The sequence below is a fragment of the Notothenia rossii genome (genome assembly GCF_949606895.1).
Source record: "Notothenia rossii genome assembly, chromosome: 7".
Lineage (NCBI taxonomy): Eukaryota > Metazoa > Chordata > Actinopteri > Perciformes > Nototheniidae > Notothenia > Notothenia rossii.
In genome coordinates this window covers 38,382,115-38,395,628 of record NC_136905.1, presented here as the reverse complement: position 1 = coordinate 38,395,628, position 13,514 = coordinate 38,382,115, and the positions used below count along the sequence as shown (strand labels likewise).

At 38.5% G+C, this 13,514-nt stretch overlaps 1 protein-coding gene across 5 annotated transcripts; it reads left to right on the top strand.

The window, feature by feature from the left end:
- Positions 1-7,246: 7,246 nt before the first annotated feature.
- On the top strand, positions 7,247-13,236 carry LOC307046871 (uncharacterized protein). Of its 5 annotated transcripts, none has more exons than XR_013810254.1 (5): positions 7,247-7,313; positions 10,432-10,551; positions 11,529-11,676; positions 11,775-11,867; positions 12,153-13,236. XR_013810254.1 is itself a non-coding variant. In XM_079693528.1 (5 exons), the coding sequence occupies exons 1-3, from the start codon at positions 9,308-9,310 to the stop codon at positions 11,673-11,675; spliced, it is 303 nt and encodes a 100-aa protein (XP_079549654.1). In that variant the 5' UTR covers positions 9,093-9,307; the 3' UTR covers position 11,676; positions 11,775-11,867; positions 12,153-13,236. The 5 variants fall into 5 exon arrangements, 1 of the variants encoding a protein (XP_079549654.1); XR_013810255.1 differs by having other exon boundaries at positions 10,432-10,576; XM_079693528.1 differs by lacking the exon at positions 7,247-7,313 and adding an exon at positions 9,093-9,343.
- The last annotated feature ends 278 nt before the right edge of the window (positions 13,237-13,514 follow it).

Here is a 13,514-nt window from a genome sequence, read left to right as displayed (position 1 = left end):
ACGACGGATATATGTTGTTATTGTTTTGATATTTGTAACACAAAAGCGATGGAAAAACCCCACAGCAACACAGAAAAGATGGTCTTAACATGACCCAGCGGTCTAGTAGTTAATAAAAAACAATAATATCAAAACAAATTATTACTACTAACTTTATTGTGAAATAAAAACAGAACGGTAAAAGAATAGTTTCCGGTCTATTCTGATGCCCGATCTCTGTAGATAAATAAAGAACTACGACAGATGTGTAATATTTAATGCAGCCAAACCATTTATTACAATGCATTCATGTGATGACTTTCAAAGTGTAAAGCAAGCACTGCTGAATAAAGTATGATTTTATCTGTTACGAAACGTTTTTTTTTCATATGATGCAGTTGGAGGTCAACCAATCACAGAGAAAAAGGCAAAGGGCAAACCCCGTGACTGATCACGGGGTTTGTCAAACTAAGCACATGGTGTAGTCCCAAACGATAGCTGAGGAGTCTGGGTAGTGTAGTGTCTTCTGCCATCCAAAAACTCAGAAAAAATATTTGTTTCTCCGAATAGAAGGGGGAAAATACAAAAGCATAAGGATAATTTGGTGTTTTGAGTTGATGAGTAGTGCAGATATCACTGTAAAATCAATCGACAGTATGGGAAAATACTTACTTCCGGGTGTAAAATTATCTGTCATCCAATGGGAATTGACGCTCGTAATACTAATAATAATGTATTACATTTTTTATTAGAACGCTTTTACAGGTGCTCAAAGCGCTTTACGATTACACATTACACATATCAGACATGTAAGAGTCATTACTGTGGACATTACCCACAGGAACAAAAACAGGTAAAGCGTCTTGCCCAAGGACACAACGGCCTAACGCAGTGGCGGCCGAGGCGGGTATCGAACTAGAGTTCACCAACGCTCCTTGATCTGACGACCAACACTCTAACCACTGCGCCAAAACCACCCCCATAATACAATGAAGGGGACATGATGATTATCTTTTAAATAACGTCAACTAAAGGGAACAATCTATTTGACACAGCTGAAGCTCTGGCCTTCCTTAAAAGAGTGAGTGAGGGGGGGCCCCCGAGCCAAAGCTTGCTTAGAGCCCCCAAAAGTCTAGGGCCGGCCCTTGCTGTACATATACAAAAGGGGAGTTAGTCGGTTCGGTAAGAGCCAGCATGCGGGACCGGGATTCTGGGATTTGTAGTCTTTCTAGTTGCGTATTTTTCACAGTCTTATATTTCAACAGTTTTACGACAAACTGTGACTTTTTTGACATGGAAATTATTTTTAAGATTGACAAACATCATACAGTATGTATAATTCGTGGCACAATTCAAACGGGATCGAAAGATACGTTTTCTCTCTCCATTGACTTCAATACATCATTTTTCCAAAATAAGGTCCCATTGGTCGGAAGTAGATGGGCGGGAATTCGCCTCTCTATACAACCAGCACAACACTTTTTATTTTTTATTAAATATATATTTTTAAGTATATCATAACTTAGTATTTCACTGCCACCCGAAGTCCCCGGCCGGAAGTCCCCGAGTAAAGAACGCCAGAACGCCGACATCTCCTAATCACTCAACCGCTCCCACGTTTTATATTGTGTTGCCATAAGTTAGTCTCTCTCCGTTGGTGCGCTGGGCTAATGCTAATGCGAGGGGAAAAAAACGGCGGCTTCACAAAACGTTTTGGGAGTTTTACGGGGCGTGGTTTGCAATCAGAAATGGGAACCTTTTTCTTCCATGAAAGTACCTGCTCTCTAGCAGGGAATGAAAAGGGGGTGAAAAGGTTCTCATGAACTAAGTTCTAGTTCCGGATTTTTTTGGTGTGAACGCACATTTTCGGAACTATATCGGAACTATATACTGGGAAAAGTATTCCGGTGTGAAAGCGCCTATTAACTTCCAATTTGGCTCCAAAACCATGATTAATAATTGAGATGTAAAATGCTGACCCTGCTAAATGTTCTTGCTTAATTGTCACTGGCAATAATGGATAAAAAGTGCTTTTTATGGTATAGGGTGAACAGAACATTGTCAAGTGGGCTCTATTCCCTCTTAAGTGAGGACAGTGAGTTTGAGGGCAGTGATAGTGAGGGAGAATGAGAACGGGCCAACAATCAGGCTCGAGAGGCAAGGAAAAATGCTCTGTTCTTATAGTTAAACCAATAATTATACATATTTAGGGAAATGGGAGACTGGGCAGTTACACACCCACAAATATACACGATGCTTAAAACTTATTGACAAATGTATAAAGAATATGTGACCCTGAATAACATGTGTCCCGTGGGTCCCGTGCTAATATCTGAAACTACAGCATCTCCACAGGATCACTGATCTGGAGCAACCGAAAACATACAAGCTTTATCACACTTTCATTTAAATGTATCACTGGTTCCACTGCACTGGCGGCAGGAACATGGCTCACCACAAATTGCGTCATGTGTTTCAATAGTTACTGATTCTGTAGCACTGCAAGGTGCAGAGACGCTTGAAGTGACATCAGAATCAGAATCGGAATACTTTTATTACTTCCACAGAGGGAAAATGTGCGTAGTTACAGCAGGAAAAAGAGCCACAGACAGCTTAATGTTACATAATGTTAAATATGTGACATGCATTTAAAAAAAAAGTACTAAGTTATGATATAATATAAAAAATATATATAATATAAAATAAAAAGTGTTGTGCTGTGCTGGTTGTATAGTCTGGCCGCTGCAGGAAGGAAAGACCTGCGGTATCTCTCTGTGAGACAGCGGGGATGCAGCAGCGTATCACTGAAGGAGCTGCACAGTGAGGATGGGGTGTCCTGGAGGGGGTGGGACACATTTTCCAGCAGGGACGACAGCTTGGCTGCCATTCGGGGGGGGGGGGGGGGGGGGGGGGGGATTGTTGGCGCCGTCTAAAATCCACATATTAATGAATTTGCTTCAGCTGCAAAGATCACTCTTCAACACTTCATTCATTACTCCTATACTGTAGCTGCTAAAGTGAAAACTTTATGTAAAATGAATACAATTTGTATTCATGGACCATTCATTTAAGCATGTAATCATTCTTTTCATGTGGGCAGCAGCAGAAGTGATCGACTGATGAATGATTATTCAAGGTTCAATGTTAACAATGGCTCATTCCGATATTTGACTTCAGAGTCTGCATAATGTAGAAAAAGTAATATTAAATCCACAGGTGATATAAACAACACATCTTCATAAAGAAACAATAGTTGCGAAACTCAAGTTTAATAGGTTCGGTATTAACAGAAGAAGACTAAGCTTTAAGGTTAAGGACGAGGCCTATACAAATGCAATGTTTAAAAGCAGTGGCGGACGGCCCATAGGGGCGCTGGGGGCGCCGCCCCACCTCTTCCCACATACAAAAAAATATATAAAAAAATATATTAAATTAAAAAATATATATTTCAAAAAATATATATTTCAAAAATATATATATTTTATATTTTTAATTTTTAATGAACAAGGTAAATATCATACAATTGGTATCGGTAAAATGTATAATCTACAATAAAATCTTGTTTAAAATTGTGTTACGATGTCTAAAGTTACTGATAAGTCACATTTTTCCTGCCTGGCCTTGCCCTTGGCATTAGTTTATCATTACGGGGCGCTGCCCCCGAGCCAAACAGCAGCAACCAGCACGTTGCAAAAGTCTCAATAGTAAACTGTGCCGCCGAAACATAATTTCAGCTACGTCAAATATTTTGGTCACGAGAGCGCTCACGTTGGCGCCCACGTTGGCGCCCATGTTGCTTACGTGCGTTGACGTGAGTTGTTTTTTAGACTCGTGAGGAACTATGGAAAGCCTAAAGTGCCACCATTCGCCCGTTTAAAACGCGCTTTTTTTCAAAAAACCGCACGTCTTTGACGCGTCTAGAAACGCGAAAAACACGCGAATATACGCACGTAAAACGGGCGTTTTTTAATATGATAATGAGCCCCTCCTTCTGATTTCCATAGCCACTAAGTTTAAAGTTTCTGTAACCAATCAGTGAAGAGTAAAGCCAGACCAAAGCAATCTGTAGATGAAAAGTTCCTGAAATGTTTAGGCTTTGCTGTAAATTGTATATTATTCCAGATTCAGGGGACCAAGTATTAATTTTCCTTTGAATATAATCAATAAATCAAACAATATAAAATATATGTATATAAAAAATACAATTGCCTTACGCTTTTCCTTAACCCTCTGGAGTATAAGGATATTTTCTCGATATGTAGACGTCTCCTTAAATCACCTTTTAAATGTACTTCTTATAACATGGCACCCCATATGTTACTTATCGAAATATTCAGGACACTCTCTGGTCTTGCTAGAGATGCAAATCACTCACCTTAGAGCACTGTCTTATGAGATACTTAGCTGAAAATGAGAAATTCGATTTTTGGAAAACCTAAAAACTCTTGTGAAAACACATTTACTCATCTCGTCTATTTTTTGGGGCGTTTTAGATTTGGTTTACAAAAGTAATGAAATAATTATATGAATTACACTATAGGCCTATATAGATTAAATGAAATGTTATTCATGTGTAAAATAGTTCCATCCCTCTGCTTTCACCACAGAAGAGTTACATCAGGACTGATTCATGACTTCATATTCCATACCAAGGTTCATGTGATGTGTACAAATACAAATTAAGCATTATAACTTTTTTTTTCAACCAACAATTTATGTTAACATAAGAAACTGTAAAATCTCAATATTTACAATATCAGAACTTTTTCAACCAACTATTCATTATAAATGTAAAGACAGGGGGAGCAGTGTCATGGTCTTTGTCTGTCTTCCAGGATAGGGGGTCTGGCTGCTGTGTAGGTGATGGTGCAGGTGTGATTGTCCCAGGTTGATGCTGGTGGCCGTGTGGGAGGTACGTCTGCTAGGTAAGACTTCTTTGCTTGCTGGGTTGATCGTGATGGCTGTGATGGAGGACTTTGTACCGAGGTGTATCTTAATCTTGTGGCAGATGGAGATGGAGGCCACTGTAGTGATGATGGTCCTCTGGTCCTTGGTAGTGATGGCTCTGGTGAAGGCCCTTGAGCCACGGTAGATCTTGACCTGGGGGCAGGGACAAATGGAGGTTCTTGTTGCTGCTAGGCCCAGGCAGCTGTGAAATCTGAAAAAATATATAGGACAATAATTACTACTAAGTTTGTTAAAATAAAGTTCAAGTGGAATGTTTCTCAAGCACAAATAACAATGCACAACTCAAAATAAAATTCTCTCTCTCTCTGGAGGAGGAGGAGGAGGAGGAGCGTGTGAGAGATAGAAAGAGAGACGGTGTTAGTATTTGGTGCTAGCTCGGAGCTAACGGAGATTAGAAGCTGTTTCAACAATAAGGAGAGGGAGAGCTCTCTCCTGTGGGACTGAGAGAGATAAGGTCAGCTCAGGGAGGTAAAGGACTATTAGATTGTAATCTTTAGTCTACGTTATCTCAGTGGGTCTCAAACGGTTTGGTCATCTTTGTAAACAAATATTTCCATCTATGTAATATTAGTTGTATATAAAATGAGTTAATAAATCATTCCACTGTGTGCAATAGGTCAGTACAAAACAAAAAACACAGTTTGAAAGGGGAGTGATTAGTAAAATATGCATAAATAAAAAGAAAGAAGGCAGACTAGGTAAGATAAAGATAGGAGAGAGGAGTTGATCAAATATGTGTTATTGCTTGTGAGCATATTCTAATGGATTTTTGATGATTGAAATATATACTAGTAGCCTAGAGGATGTGAGGTCATCACAAATAAAACAGGTATACATGGATAGGATACTAGATAAGTGTGCACACTCATTATATACACACTACACATTTTTCTTGGATTTGTTAACACTATAATCCCTAATATATTTGTAGAAAGGCAGGAAATGGAATTAAATTGAGAAAATGTTTCATTGCAGAGGACCCCCTGTTTTGTGTCCCCCACTTCTCAAACCAAAGTTACACCCTTACACCCACACAATGCAAGTACATTATTACTGTAATATTTTATTTTTTATTTTATTTTACAATTGTGCTGATTCCTTACAGCAAAGTCTACATTTCTGTCTGCTTTACCAAAGCATCAACTGGTAAATACACTCCCTTCCTGTCTACATACGTTTGTGTTGATGATAGTGAAAACTGGGTAATGATCACTTCCTATGGTACAGTCACTTTTACATTCCATTCACACGATTTAACTAAACTATCCGTCACAAGTGTGAGGTCCAAACATGATTGTGTCCCCCTATTCACGTCTATTCTTGTTTTTTGTCCATCATTAAGGCAAAACAGTGATCTTTCCTCTAACATTTGTTCTACAACATCCCCATTACTGTCTGTTTGAATGCTTCCCCATAGGCTGTTGTGAGCATTAAAATCACCACACCACACTTCCCTTCTATGACTTGTCCCTGCTATTGTCTGTAAAGTTTCAATGTGAAGATTTTTACACGGGTTATAGAAATGTACAAGCTTTATGCTTCCTTCTTTCATTGGGCTGCAAATTTCTACTATGACACATTCCTTGTCTTCAGGGGATGGAAATATGCTAATGGGTCTTTATTCAGACCACGCATTATCCAGTGAAGAACACTCAGCAGAGCATATATTTCTCAACACAACATTAACTGTAACGTTAAATGTTCTTAACTGAGCTAGTGGACTGTAAAAACACTAACCACCCATGACTCCAATTCGACTAAAGGCTAAAGTCAATGTCTGAATAAGGCATTCTAGCGTTAGCGGCCTACCAGCATGAGTCATGGCCAGATTCAAAGGTAGATATACTCAGACAAACATTAAGTATCAACTTTACCTTTTCTTAACTGAGGCTTGGTGGCCTGTAAACAGTATGAACAGGCGGGCTGCGTGTTTTCTATTGTAAATAAATAGATAAGACTATGAATTTGTATTTATTACCAGAGTAGAAATTATGGTGTTAAACGTCAATTGAAGGACCGAGTAAGTGGGCTTCTTTCATATTGACGAGCGACTTATATTTTAATTTTCGAGTTAAATTGATAAAGATATTGTAAATGTAACTTTAGTTTACAACATTGTGTCTTTATATTTTTACATCACCAAAATGTTGACCACTGTCCTAAAATAAAGTATAGGCTTTGAGTAACGAATTTAAGTTTAATGTTTGATATATTTTGAATATGTCAATGATCTTCTTGTAGCTTAGAAACTTTGAGGGCTAATTAAATACTAATGAAAGTTTTTCTCTTTTAAACTTCAGGGAAGCAGCCATCTATTCCAACTGTTCTACCCATGTGGATGATCCTGTGAATGGGCATCGCTTGTGGTAAGTTTAAAAAAAAAAAAAATTAAAAAAAATGTCATGAGGGTATGAATTTGTAAATTGTATGTTTTCTGGTTGCTCATACAAAACAAATCATTACGGAGCTTTCAATACTCACAAATGGAGGAAGCATACCCCACATACACTTAATGGTTTAAAGCCTGGAATTGTTGATGGGTATGATGTTTTAGAATAATTTGAAACGGGTACTACTGATCAGTTGAATGATGATTTGCCATCTGAAGAACTTCCTGATGAAGAATCAACAGTTTCAACAGATTTTGAATTAAAACTTGCCTCAGTCCTACTTAAATTAGAAAATGATTTTCTTGTATCAAGTGCAGCTGTGAATGAGCTTCTAGAAGAGCTGCAATATTTAATTGGTACTGCCTCTGCCAGTTACCCAAAAAACTATAATCCACTTCTTAGAAGATCGCAATTGCCAAGTTGATGAATCAGTTGTGAAAGAGTTGGCCACTGAACTTTGCACTTCAAATCCCATTCAAGCTGCAATAGGAAACCGTGGAATTCACGGAAAAAATCCAGATGATTGTTATCAAGAATAAGCTGCTTTTCATCGTCAGAAAGCTGAGTGCATGGTATAGGGAACATTACAGAGCCTATGAACTGAAACTGTCCTACAAAGAAGGTGGAATTTCTTGACTCAAATGAACTGACTGACCCATACCTATTGGCTGACTATACAGTTGGGAGAATGCGGCTAATAATTCTTAAAAGATACATTCATGTATAAGGTCAGAATGAGTATATATATATATATATATATATATATATATATATATATATTAATGCTGTCAAAATTATCGCGTTAACGGCGGTATTTAATTTTATGAATTAACTGCGTTAAAATATTTAACGCTTGTGCAGAATGGCCCGCCCCATACATCCCACCAGTGGCAGCGCTGGGGTAGGCTACAGCCATACCAAGAAATGGCTTAGCCCCACGATGAAAAATGATGTTAGAGTAAGCAAAATAAAGTCCGCCGAGTAAATTGTACAGACAACAGTTAGTAAGATTGATTTCAGTAGCCACTTGTCTGGAAATACCGAAGACCAGAAACGGTTTTGAAAACTTTTGTCACGTAGTGATCGTCTTCTCAATAGAACATCTTTGATAATGTCTTCTGGCCAATCAGAATCAAGATAACGGCGTGGTGTTGTTGCAGGAAGTCCCGACGGAGAATACTTTTGCTGTAGTACATCTCTATATACATCGATACACAGGGTGTCCGCGGGGTCTTAAAAAGTATTAAAAGTTGATAAATCAATTTAGTGAAAATTAAGGCTTTTAAAAAGTATTAAACGGCATTTTCCAAGGTATTAAGAAGTCCCACAGCAACGACAACATGAAACACCCTTTAATTTACTGAAACGACATGTCGGGAAACCCCCTCAAGGCGGCCCCCATAGCGCGCCGTAAAATGCTGCTTCTTATTTTAAGTTTCGTTGCCTTGCTCCGCTCTGTGGGGGGGGGAGGTCCCAAGGTGGGTAGACCGGCATACGCAACGCTCTGGGGGTCCAACGGCTCCGTGTGTAAGCCCTATATCAGGGGTGGGGAACCTCCGGCCTCCGGGCCGTATACGGCCCGCGAGACCATTTGGTACGGCCCTCGAGGTAATTTATAAACACACGCAAAAAGAAAAAAGTTCAAGAAATCTTGACCGCAAAATAATTAAACAAGCTTGTTTTTCCTGGCCAAGGTCAGGGTCCCTGAACACAACACGAGCCTAACGTGTCGTCACGTGGTATATGTCTCGTCTGACAGGAGTGTAGTTCTAACGGAGAGCACCAGAACGTGGCTCCGGGCCGGGACTTCACAAATGTCAGTACCCACAAGGAGCCGTACACATGCCGCAGTTTCTGCGTGGCTGTGTCTTTAGTTGAAAGCCCAGTGGCTATCTGTTCATCTGTCATACTGATCATACAGTCAATAACGTTGTTGTTATTAGCATCTGGTTAGCTAGCTATGCTAGCGAATGAATGAACGAGAAGCTTTTTCTCCAACCAGTGAGGTAAAGGCACATCTTTATATGATCATTATAGTTATAGAAAAATAAGAGAATAAAGTAAACAGGTATACAATACTAATATGACAGTAAAAAAAAGTTGTTATTAATAAACAAGAATACAGTTTAAAAGGGAAGTGATTTGTAAAATATCCATAAAGAAAAAAAATCAGCTTACAGTTCTGTTTCATATGGGTGTTGAGAGATGTATCCATAGATCTCTTCATGTTGCTCTCAAAGTGCACCAGATTGATGCTTTTAACTTCAACATTTAAAAAAAATCTTCCTGGTGGTCCATGCCCCCAAACCCCCCTAGGTGAGGTTAGATCCACCCCCCCCACATAAATCATGTCCACATGGGTATGAAACTAAATACATTTGCACACATCTTGTGTCCATATCTTTCTGTTTTGGTGGTCATGCCACGGTGCATGAATGCGCGGGTCATGGTCAAATATCTGGATTAAGAGGTTGCTTTTTCTTTGCACAGCATGAAAGAAACGCAAAATGAATGGGCTGTGATTTGAGTTTTTCAAGCAGATGTTGAGTTCAATAACTTGTACGGCCCTCGAAGGATGTTGTAAAAATTGAAATGGCCCTTGAGAGGAAATCAACACGTAATGAAATAAGACCCCACGGTTTGATGATTGATAGGTGTGTGGGCTGTCTTTCATTTTGACACACAGAACAATGTTATAATAAACATACATACTGTATGTTAAATGGATATACCCGCCTTCTTTCATTTATCTTTCCATTCCCACAACAATATACATAAAGAAATGTCATATTTTGGACATAGTTCGAATGGTGATTAATCATGATTAATTAATTTTTAAGCTGTGATTAATCTGATTAAAAATTGTAATCGTTTGACAGCCCTTATATATATATTTATATTTATATATATATATATATATATATTTATATATATTTATATTTATATATATTTATATATATATATATATATATATCTATGAACTTTGTGTGTAATACTTTGTAAAGTACAACACAATGCAATTTGAAAAGAAAGAATGTATTGAGTGTACACCTGCATTTCATTAATTCCCTCTTCACATCTCTCTTTCTCTTAGAGCGCCATGGCTGATATTGGACCACCTGTTCGATTGCTGATCATCTTGAACGACCACAACAGCGTCAGACTGGAGCTTCGAAATAGGATTCCCAACTCAATGGAAGAGCTCATTGAGGAGGTCAAGAATGCATGTGGATTAGAAGGTTACATAAGGCTACAGTACAAAGACACTGATTTTGGGAACACATTTGTTAATCTTACTTCTACACATGCGATTAAAGATTTAACAGTGATCAAAGATACCATTAAATAGTACCCCTACAAGTGGACTGTACAGTGAAGACTCCTCCTCTGGATCTGTGAATACAGATGACACAGTACTACTTAGCGGCTCTTCCTCTGAATCATTAAGAACACAGCGGTGGCCTAAAGTGTTTCCAATCCCGGTCTTCTCCTATGAGACAGAATGTCAATTACAGAGAGGAAATGCAGAGTACACAAAGAACCAATCTAGACTTGACACCAAGCTCAAATCATCTGCAGAGCTTGCTGTGAACTCGTTGAAGACCAAGTCTCAAGAAGAGTCCTACCCTGCGAAGAATTTAAAGAGAGCCAGGCGAGCTGAGGCCAACCATTTTCCATCCTTGCCGATTGGTGAGACTCCACAAAGCATGGAGCAAGAGACAATTTCCCTTTTGGCAGAGCAACAGAAAAGAAACAACCGGCAATCAATAAAATAAAATAAAAGATGGCGAAGGCGTTTGGATACCAAAGACAAGAAATAGTGCATCAGAGGCCAAGCATTGAAGGCCTCTTGGAGCGGTGGCCTGCACTTTTTCACATGGAAGAAGTCATTATTTTGATGTAAGCCTGTAGTGGAGAAGAAATGAGGGCCCAACTAACTAAGAACTATAGACAGCCAAGGCAAATATGTTGATGTTTTATTTTTTCAATATCACAATATAAGCTTTACATCTATTACTCTTCGTGTCTTTATTTGGTGGTGGTTTTCAATAAATATGTGGATTAATTTAAATGTTACATTCATACAAGCTGACTTGGAGTACTTTTAATCAAACCGTTGGCTCTTTATAAAAAATATGTGTATTATAAATTCTCAGTGTTTTTTGTTTCCTATGCTGCTATATTTTCTAGGTAAATGCTGAGTTCATAACAACAAGTCCATTGGAGACAAAGTTCTTGGCGCAGTTGGACAAACACTCCACCAAACTGCTGCAGGTCATCATGAGCAGGGGAGGAGTTGTGAAACAAGACCACCGGGATCTTGCAGGTTTTGGATGAGGTATCTATGAATGAGTTTATCTGTGGGATCAGTGGCTGTATCGTCCTTTTTTTTGCATTTGATTTATAATATATATAAATAAAACTGTTCTTACTCAGACTGTGGACATCACCATCAGAAGAGAATGCATCCTCAAATCTCTAATGATCTACCTGGGTGAACCTGTTGACCATCTCATCAAAGAATTCCAGGTAAGACCTCCCACTCACTCGCAAGAAGTTTGTTCATAAAAGAAAAATAACATATTTGTACTGCATGCAAATAACTGCTTGGTTAGAAAGCTAGTCATTTGTGATGAGCTCCTGAGCTTTCCTCTTGGGCCGACTGAACTGAGAACTTTCCTTTTTTCATCTATCCACTATAATCTTGTATTTTTAAAAGGTAGCTGCAAACTTGGGGAAACCTTTGCGCCTCAGGCCTGTTGAACTACACTCTGTGGTTCTCATCCATTTCCCTTTTGTTTGCATGATATGCAGGACGCTCAGACTGGAGAACTGGAGCAGGCAACAATGGCAATCTTTGTCATTGGGAAAGAGGATCAGTTTCATCGGCCCAAAGACGTCAAGGTTCTCATCGAAGGAACAGAGGTCCTCAGCGGCTTGCCCTTGGTTGCAACAGCTTTTGCCATGCTCTTCGGGCTCATATACGCACTGAACTTAAGATATCCGAAATAACTGCAGTCCACTTTTGAAGTTGTGGAAAAAGTCCTGATGGAACTTGAGGGGAAAAAGATGAGCCCAAAAGTGAATAGACTGAGAACCCAGCTGTTCATCCCAGGGTAGACACTTTGTTGCACTCACTCACAGTTACCATAGTTACATGATAAGGTTTCTAAAACCAAGGTTTTATAATAATGATGCATTGTAAAACATTTGCGAAAAAGTGTTGTGTTCAGAAGTTGCACTTACAGTATGACCGATTTTCACTGTAGAAGTTATGCATGTCTAATCATTTTCAGAGATTACATGTCTCACAGGCGCAAGTTGTCAGTGTTGCTTTAAAAAAAGTGTGCAGTAGATAATAAGGACAAGTCTTTTTTCTAAGAGTTTGATGTTTGGAAGCGGCACATATTACTGCAACTAATAACTGTGGTACTTATTAACATGTCTAAGATCAGGTAATGGCTGCCTCAGAGGCCAAAGCTGGTTGTGTGAACAACTTGTTTTTAAAGTTAAAATATACAGATTGATCTGAAGAAATTGACTGTTACTTTTATTAGTGTACCTTTCAGTTGCATTGCACTCCTTAAATGTGTTTGAGACACTTTAGGTAACAATGTGGCTGTCATTTGATTAACTCTGAAAATACAGTTTTAAAGGAATAAATCACATGAATTGAGTTACAGGTGTCCCCTCAGCTGTGCAGACTTATTTAATAATACGGTAGGAAATTGTGGAGTAAAATTAATATCTATCTTGTACACACACTTTTCCTCTACTGATGAGAGGAAGACAGGGGACTAAAGTATTTCTTATTTTTCTACATTGACCTGAATGTATTCTTTATTCTGTGTATTTGTGGACTGAAATATAAGTTTTTATAAAGTTTGTGATACATATATTTGCAGTCACTTTATTATACGTTAAATACATTTAATTCAAGCTAAGATACATTAGCTAGTTAGTTCTCTTACCTGTGTGCCTCCTTCAAACAGCATTATAACCAGACTGTATCTTCAAACGATAAGTACCAGTTATAGCTACTTGATTTTAGATAAACAATTGAAAACACAAAATCAACCAGCTAATGTATTGAAAGACCAATCCTTATTTTAAGGTGCCTTTTCTTTAAACCTTCAGGTGTGAGATATTGGTTATGCAGTAATAGTATTGACAATA

Excerpts from the sequence above, each read along its gene's own strand:
- LOC307046871 (XM_079693528.1), top strand. The coding sequence starts at position 9,308 with ATGAATGAACGAGAAGCTTTTTCTCCAACCAGTGAG. Across the intron at positions 9,344-10,431 it reads CTTTTTCTCCAACCAGTGAG|AGCGCCATGGCTGATATTGG; the intron begins GTAAAGGCACAT and ends TCTTTCTCTTAG. Across the intron at positions 10,552-11,528 it reads TGGAAGAGCTCATTGAGGAG|GTAAATGCTGAGTTCATAAC; the intron begins GTCAAGAATGCA and ends TATATTTTCTAG.